This window comes from Durio zibethinus, chromosome 6 (genome assembly GCF_047325235.1).
Source record: "Durio zibethinus cultivar Kanyao isolate XHJ-2024 chromosome 6, ASM4732523v1, whole genome shotgun sequence".
Classification (NCBI taxonomy): Eukaryota; Viridiplantae; Streptophyta; class Magnoliopsida; order Malvales; family Malvaceae; genus Durio; species Durio zibethinus.
Genome location: NC_143167.1, coordinates 4580815 through 4590225, shown reverse-complemented (window position 1 = coordinate 4590225; position 9411 = coordinate 4580815). Strand labels below are relative to the sequence as shown.

At 29.2% G+C, this 9411-nt stretch overlaps 1 protein-coding gene across 1 annotated transcript; it reads right to left on the bottom strand.

Moving 5' to 3' along the window:
• Window positions 1–609: 609 nt before the first annotated feature.
• Window positions 610–2600, bottom strand: LOC111286503 (Major facilitator superfamily protein). The gene is made up of 2 exons (XM_022876507.2): window positions 1326–2600; window positions 610–1221 (listed from the first exon to the last, which is right to left on the bottom strand). The coding sequence occupies exons 1-2, from the start codon at window positions 2552–2554 to the stop codon at window positions 795–797; spliced, it is 1656 nt and encodes a 551-aa protein (XP_022732242.2). The 5' UTR covers window positions 2555–2600; the 3' UTR covers window positions 610–794.
• Window positions 2601–9411: the final 6811 nt, after the last annotated feature.

The window sequence follows — 9411 nt, the reverse complement described above, 5'->3', positions numbered from 1 at the left end:
AATATATAAATATAAATATATAATTTATATATTAATATATTCCCTAGCTATGATGGTGGGGAAGAATACGAACATGTATGGTCAGCTTGAATCAAGTCAAGTAGTCATTCGTTAACAATCATTTTATTCTTTTGTTGTTTTCTTTTCTTTTCTTTATTTTCTTGTTTCTCGCCTCTTCAATGGCGTCCTAATAAATGAGGAGTGCGCTAATGACAAATTGCGAAAAGGACCTGACCTGCTTTTTCGCATCATCGCCATAGGACATTAATAGAGTAATAATAATTTATAATACCATTTTCCAGCGTACTTATCCTAAGCAACAACTACCATGCTAACACGAGATTATAATTATGACCCTTGAATATCACAAATATTACGATATATTCATATATATATATATATATTTATATAGATACATATCTCAACATCTGGCCGATTTTTTTTTTCACAATTGCCATGAATCTCAGTTTTTATTCAGGGAGGTGGCACTTTGTATTGAAATCCTTTTATTAATGAAATATCATGATTGGCTGAGCAATATATATATATATATATATATATATATATATATATCAACAAAATATATAAAAAAAAATCAAAGAACAAATGTCTTGCAAAACTCCTTTTAATCAAAGTAATTAACTATATTCCTCAATCATTACAAGATCCAAGAGTTGATTCCTCAAATACATTAGTTTCTAAAAGACTTAAATCATTAGTAGCACCATAAAATTTACAAGGCTAGCTTTTCTTTTGTATATATAATTAGCTTCTGTAGTTTCTTTCTTCTTTCCCTATGGTGATCTTTGTGAATTGTAAAACTTTCGGGTACGACCATATAGGATTAAGGCCAGGAAGGTCCCAAGAAAACAAAGGGTACCCCATAAAATGAAGGTCTTTCTGTAGCATTCCATGCCAAAACATTTGCCATCTGCATTTCCTTCCTTGCGGTAAATAAGAGCTGCTAGGTAGCCAAAGAGGCAGGATCCAATTGGAATGTTCACCACCACGACGTTGTGGTTCACGCCAAAATTTTTCGTCCCAAACAGTTCTGTAGTTAAAGATACGGAAATGGAAGTGATTGCTCCTGTACAAACTCCGATGATGGCGGTGCTGATGAAAAGGGAGAGGTTGGTGCTGTTGACAAGTAAGAAGAAAGCTCCCCCTGTCGGGGCCATTAATGCTACCACAAAAGCAGTTCTTGATATCATGTATTTTCCCCTGAATTTTTCAAAATTAATTTAAAGGTTCTTTAATACGATACCTCGATGCATCAATAAACTATACTGTATATGTGGAATTACATGGAGTTGGGATTATCTTACCTTGAGAAAAAGTAATCCACAAAAGATGGAATGAGACGGCCAAAGAAACCAAATGAAGAAGATAATGAAACAAGAACAGAAGCTGAACATCCGCGAGATTCGGCTATTTGTCCTAAGTTGTTGGCGAACACCAGGCCGAGCGTAATACCAAAAAGATAAACAAAAAAATACAACCAAAAGTTCAACCTCCTTAGCATCAACTTCACACCGATCTCCTCCATGACATTTATCTCATTTGTTCCACTTGTATTATCATCTCCACTTTCGCTTAAGTCATCAATTTCACTGATGCTTTCCCTAAAACTTAACTCAAAAGTATCACTTATGGTCTCTCTCGTTTCGCTTATGCTTTCTCTCTCTTTCACCCCCATCTCCATTTTCTCCATAGAAACATTCTCTTCTATATAAACTTTTTCCTCTCTATTTAATCCCTTTAATCTTACTACAATCAGTTGCCTGATTTGCTTTCCTAAAGGAATTAGAAGTGGGGCTAATAGCAACGCTACCATACCAACTGCACTAGTAAATGGTGATAACCAGCTTGATGCTGATCCCAAACTGCCCATGACAGCAAAGACTCCTGTGGCTGTTGTGATGACAAGAATCGATATGAATGCAGCTTTGGCCCTCTTGCTCTTTCCAACATTAATAACTCTAACTACTGGTGCTGATATGACACTAATTGTGAAGGGTAAGACAGAGCTAAGAAAAAGATAGGCTCTAGCTCTGTTGTCCGGTGAAGAAGCGAAGACAACATTCACAATAACTGTATAGATTTTAGCACTTAATCCTAGGTAGCTGCCCGTCAATCCTATCGCGAGTTGACGGTCCAGGGGGAAGTTTCTAATAGTAACTAGGTAGCAAACGGTGTTGATCCAGCAAATGCTATTTCCTGCCAGAATAGTGAGGAAGAAAACGAGACGATACGACAAGTTGGAGATACGGCCTATGAGAAAGAGATATGGCACTCCATAACCGATCAACCCGAGAGCTGAACCAAGGATAAGGACCAGCCATATGGGCAAGTACTTGGCAGCAAAGCCTGAAAGCCAACCAAATAGCTTACCAGCATCAGAGGCAAAGGCAAGATTGTTGAGCTGAATTTGTGAAATGAAGAGGAGATCTTTGAGTTGGGATGAGTAAGCAGGGAAATTGGTGTTGGTTCCATTTATGGATTGAAGCCAAATGATTCCAACTAGGCTAAGCCATTGAAGAATAGTTCGCGGCATGGCAAAAGCCTAGGAGGTGTTAAAATTAACTGAAAAATGGTTGTGTGTCAGTGTTGCGCTGCTGATGGCGTATTTAAAGGGAGGGTGAAGGGGATTGGGAGAGAGATGGAATCAGTAAACTTGGCCATGGAGAATGACGCGAAGACGTGGCTTTTGCACCAAAAATTATGTTTTGGGATGGCTACCACACATCTTGCAATTCATTAATGAATTTCATTTGTGTTGGTGTGTGAGAGAGAGGTAAACATCAGTGCTTCTATATGGCTGTATATATCTTCATTACTTTCCCACTATGACAGTTTTAAAAAAATTAGATATCATTACACAGACCTCTAACTCTTTAAAAAAGAAGTTTCATTTCCTTTAACACACATATATACTGGAAAAAATATTTTGAAAAAGATAAAAAGAAATTACTTGATAAGTTGAATGGATAATTTTTTTTTTTTTTATAAAAATTGCATGTAAAATAAAAAAATAAAAAAGTACATGTGAAATAAAAAAAATAGAAAGACGTAAAAATCCTTACATACATATTTTAATATTATTTTTAAATTTTTTCATTTCATCAACTGAGTTGGCGTCTCTTGATTTGATATTAATTCAATCAAAAATTTTAATAATAATGATATATAGAATATAGATAGATGATATTTAGTTGTCAAATTTTAATTATGTTTAATCATTTTCTTTTTTGTTGTATTAAAAAATTAATTTTCATGTTTTTGTTAAAACTTTGATTTCTTTCCAATAATGTTTTTTTTTACTATCATATTGACTTTTTCCTGTAAAAAATTCAAACTGCATAATTAATTCCACCGAGCAGAACCTGATGCATGCGTTCATGTTCTTGTTAATGTATTTCATCTTATCCATCTGTAATTCTGTACAAAGGGTCTGCCAGTAAAAATTAAGAATAGTCTATGGCAAAATTGTATATATGAGCTCAATGATGATATCATTCATGCATGAGATGAGATGTGATCAAAAAATGTAGGCCACAGAATGATTATTTTAAACCATCCAAACCACAATCTTGGTTCAGTTGGGTCCACTTTCCATTAGAATATCTTTTAGTTAACCTTACAAAGAATAATTGCTGTGCACTTGTCCAGGAGACAATCTTGCCCGTTGATACCAGGCAACAGCAACGGAGATCATTTCATTATCAACTGGATGTTTTATTGGAAGAATATCCTATATATAGTACTGTGGCGGTGAGAAAGATGGGAGAGCAATGCGTTCTGTTCAAGCCTCACCCTGTATATTCCAAAAACATTACATAAAGTATCTCCCTTTGTTTATTTCAGTAAAACTTTAAATATATATAACTGTATATGCAGATTTGTATATGAAGAATGAACACATATATGAACCTAGAGATGATTAAAAGCACTTTCCTATATTGGTTGAATTATACTGAAGTACTTTCATCTGCAGAGAACTTAATGAAGTTGACAGTCTTGCTTTTGATTGTCTCAAGGGGTTTCATTTACAGTTGCAGCCATTTGCAGCAATTTTTGGCTCGGACATAACAAAACTTGCTACCAAAAGGCAAATTCTCCTTTTGAGTTTGACCATGGAAAAATGGTTCAGAGTATGTCTCTTACCAGTTTACATGCAGTCTTTCAAGTTGTATATGATGGAAAATTATGAAAGCCAAACTAAAGAGTATAGGAATGTGAAGAAAAATGCAGACATTAAATTTTTGAAGAGAAAATTTAAGATGAATCAATATCGTGTCTCATTTGTCATAATATATAGATTCATGAATTTACCGTTAGACATAAATTTTATAAGTCATCGATTTTTTTGTTAAGATGTAATTAACCGCTTAACTGAATCTGTCTCATTTAAAAAAAAGTTCTAAGATTGATTTTAGTATCTTTAAATATTATATTCTAGTCTACTAAACCAAAGTTTAGGTTTCAGAATACGATTACAGGTAAGAAAAGTTATAGTACCCTCACAACACCCATTCAAAAAATGATAACCAATTTAATTTCAAGTTATCCAAGCCTTAAAATATATTTAGAATTTACCAAATAATTTTAATTATTAGAAATTAATCCTAAATTTACTTCAATAGTCTAGTAGTAATTTGAGATAATTTTCTCACCTTATGAGTATTCATAGAGATTAGTATCCCACTCTGAAGAAACTTCATCATCGGATTCATTAATATATTTTATTCGAAAAAATAATTGATAAATTCTTCTAATAGTTTGGTAAGATTTACTTTAATGCAAATCTCCTAATAATTTATTCCAATAGTTTGATAGCAATTTAAGATAATTTTCTCATTTTAAGAGTATTCATGAAAATTAGTATCATATTCTAAAGAGGCTCGGTCGTCGGATTCATTAATATATTTTATTTGAAAAAATAATTAGTAAACTTTTCTAATAGTTTGGTAAGATTTATTTTAATGCAAATCTTTCAATAATTTGATGAGATTTTGTTATAAATTTATTTTTTTAAAATGCATTAAATCTTTCAATTTTAAAATTCAAATCCTCCAATAGTTTGGTAAGATTAAAATAAAATTTTTTATTTTTTTTAAATGATTTATAAAATTCTCTAATAGTTTGGAAGAATTCATAAAATTTAAATAAATGAAAAATCCTCCAATAGTTTAGTAAGATTCATGAATTTATTTATTTATAAATAAATAAATAAAATAAAATTTATAAATGCATTTTAAAAAAATAAATAATAAATTATTCAATTTAAAATAATGAGTAAAATAATAATAATAATAATAATAAGTAAAATAAATTAAATTAAATTAAATTAAAAAGTAAAATATAAAATATAAAATAATAAATAATAAAATGAAAAAAAATAAATAACTACGTGAATTCTGCACACAAGTCGTGCGTGAATTCACGCTGATCTTAGGTAGGTCATGGGACTCCAAATCGATGTCGTTTAGCACCAGTATAAAAGACATTATTTTTTGTTTTCCTTAGAATACCCGTTTCATTTTCCCTCACTATCCTCGTTTCCTTTGTCCCTCTCTCTACAATTACATCAAAAAATTCAAATCAATTTGTAAGAACCGGTCGCCAACAATTGAAAACTTCAAACAATCATTGGGAAATTCAAAATTTTTTAGAAAAAATCCAAAATCCCAAAAAAATTACCCAAAAGTCTAAAAAAAAAACCTTTCTCCTGAAAATCCAATAACCTTCAAAAGTTTAGCTCAAAAACTATGCCTAAATCCCAAAACAAATGTCCTCTAAACAAAAATATCAAAATAATACCTTAAAAAAAAAAAAAATCACCAAACTTTCTTGTCAGATTTTCTTTCTTTTTCTCTCTTTGGCTTTTGTCTAACCTATATCCTCATTTTTGAATAGGTTTTGGGCACCATTTATAGGTTTTTTTTACCAGAAATCTTAAGGATTTCATTAATTAAAAGAAATCAAATTTTTCAGATTCGTTTAGGGTTTTATTGATTAAAAAGAAATCAAATCTGTCAACTTTAATCACTGCATAATTTTTGGCCTGGGTTTTAATCCATGCCCTAATTGTGATCAATGATTTTTAATCCCAAACCTTAATTGGTTTTCAGATTTTTGGATTGATAATTTTTTTATTTTCTTTCCTTTCTTTTTTTTTTAAATAGTAAAACTAAAAAAGGAATTGATGATGGGCTCTAAGCCCAAATACCGAAACACAAGTTGGGCTTAAAGCCCAAAATTACTTGTAAGTCCATATATTCAAAGCCAATTAAAAAATAATGGGTATTTCAAAAACCTGAAACCCAAAATTTGATTACAGATCTCGAATAAAACTTAAGATTCGATTACGGACTCCAAATAAAATTGGGTGTCTATACCCTCTTTTTAATAAATTAAACAATGAAAAATTTGATTAAGAAATAACTGCCTTATGGAACCCTATAAGTTCCAGGGGGTGAATCATGAAAGGAAATTCAGTGGAAGAAAAAAGATGACAAGAAAACTAAATGACAAATTTGTTGTGATAGACAAAGGTTAGAATCTTCTGTTAGAAAAAATAAATAAGAGAAGAAAAATAATATAAAAGAATTTTGGCTTTGAGGTGTGAAGAACATTTTTTTAAAAGCAATTATGCCTTTAGGATACAATAAAATCTCAAACTCTCCAATCAGAAGCAGTGAAAATGGTTATACTGAAAGATTTATTTATAATGAATGAACAAACATAAACTTGTATTCAGATGGTTATGACCTTTTATATAATCGTGACATTTATGAATAATAGCTTATTTATATTCAAATAGTTATGACTATTTGTCATATGATAATTATTTTTGTTCAAACATAATTATTTAAATATGAATAAAATTAATACAAAAATTAATTTTATTCATCAATAATTAAATCTTTCTATCCAATGTGAGATGTACCACATTCTAACTACCAATAATTTCTCATTAGTTTGGAATGTTAGTGCTTAATTTTTACTTTTCACACAAATAAATATTATGAATACAAGAAAGTATCTCTCGATTTAAACATTTAATTAACGTATATATCTTAAAATTCTAACGAAATTGATGATGCGCGCAGATTAAACATCAACTCTTAATATTAGAATTAAAGATATAACACACATAATACTTATTTATTCTTCTGTCAGAGGTTATAACCATTTTTAGCATAATTATGGCCATGTGATTATCCTATTCGTAAGCATTTACAAGAGAGACCACAATTCTTCTTGTTGAAGCGGCATCATTTTTATGTTTATATAAGTAGAGTTTTCATTATGTCTCCATTGCTTTAGACATTTAAAACTCCATTAAGAGTAAACTCCATTAAGAGTATAAAAACTCATCTTCCCCACGCAATGGATCACACTAGTTTCTAAAATTTGAATGAATTTTACTAGTATTTAACAGACACATAATAATAACTTATTTTTATCCATTAAACTTTGTAATTATAGGTTACTAATTCAAAGTTGGGTTCTCATAATTGGTGTGTAATAGTAAGGGTTTAAATCCATTCTACTTGTAGTACTACTAACCAAATATTTTGGAATTCAATTTTTTTTTATGATAATTATCTCCACTTAAGATTGAATCTCTAATATAATTAATTTAGGCTAATATGTCCAAACTTTTCATTTTGCATATTATTTATATGCTTTAAACATTATTACCTCATTTTTATCATTTTAAGAAATAGTTGGTTTTAGTTGTGGCCACAACTCTATATTTATTAATTTCAACCATTCTATTTTCATACTTTTATATATTTTTAATACAATTATACTTCTAGTACAATTGGATAAACTCAATGAATAAACTAAACGATTTAAGTCCTTTTAAGATTTTTAAGGACTTTTTTATTACTTTAATTTAATAAGTGTTTAAAGTTATTAGCTTGTATAATTTGCTCATAAAATTATACTAAAATCTTCAACATTATGGTGATAATTTTTATCTCTTTTGATTCTTATCACCCTCACCATGTGCAAATATGCATTCTTTTATTAAAAAATATCTCATTCAATTATCAAGAGATCATATATATTTATTCAAGTTTCTATTTCATTTATCTTTTTACTATTTAGTGGTTTTTGTTTTTTTAAGTATGAGGCCTCCAAATCCACCATTAGTGAAAGATAATTAACTGATATCTTAATATTTCAATAAAAGTTTCAAAACTTTTATATTTTAACTCAATATAAGAGTTTACATTAATAAGTATATTCCAAATATAATCATGATTTTATAGTCTCTTTTTAAGACTTTTATGTCAATTCATAAATATTTATATGAATCTATTTCATCATGGACACTATTAATAATTTTTTATTACCATGAACAAAATCATTTTCATCACCCAAATGGATAAAATAGCATTCTTTTTGCTATTATAAAAGTTTTCAAATTCATAAAATCTTTAATCACCAAAGTTAATATACTTTGAAATTTTCACTATATAAAACCATAGATGATAAATCATTTGTACAATCCATTAAGTAAACAACAAAAATTACCACAACGTGATCAAGATTGTGGCATCAATATTATTTTATGGCTATTCTATACCAATCATAATAATCCACCTTATACCTATAAAATTATGTAGATTTGGCTATTAAAATTATCTCATTTATAACAATGGCTTTTAGTGAAAACTAACTATCTCAAATATTATCATAAGTTTTCAATGCATATAGTAATTGCCCAATGGCCAATTCCAAGTTCATGATTATTGAAATCTCCAAACTTGATTTCAAAATTTTATGAGAATTTTATTTTTCTACCATTGTGTAGCCTATATATCCTATTATTTACCACTTTTAATTGATCAAATATTTTCGGATATATAATCAATTCAAACTTTACTTATAGGATCAATATGCCTATATATAATAAGAGTCTATAGTATATTTAACTCCAATTTCAAATACTTTCACCATTATTTTGTGACGAATATGTTCATATCTAGATCAACATATCAATGCAAGTCATGAAACATGAATCCAAAAAATCATTTTCATAAAATAGTATAAATAATAATTATAATATGAATTCTACTCATATTTCATGCAAAATTCATAATGAATTTGCATTGGTTAAATCATTGATTAGCTAACTCTAAGGCATACGGCTTTTATAAACCAATATTATTATCTAAACCCATATGTTAATATGGTATATAACCAGTCACATCCTAGCCATTGTCATGAAACTATTGAAAACCTCAAAAACTTATTCACTTTTCATTTTAACAGCATGCAAAAAGTCATTTTTTTTAGTACAAGAACCAAAAATACTTTCATTATCTTTAACCAATAATGTATTAATTGAATGATAGCATTCTATCTCCATAGTCCATATCTTTCTTATATGTA

Coding starts and splice junctions, on each gene's coding strand:
- LOC111286503 (XM_022876507.2), bottom strand. CDS start 2,554: ATGCCGCGAACTATTCTTCAATGGCTTAGCCTAGTTGGAATCATTTGG. Junction 1,222..1,325: donor GTGGATTACTTTTTCTCAAG/GTAAGATAATCC, acceptor TGAAAAATTCAG/GGGAAAATACATGATATCAA.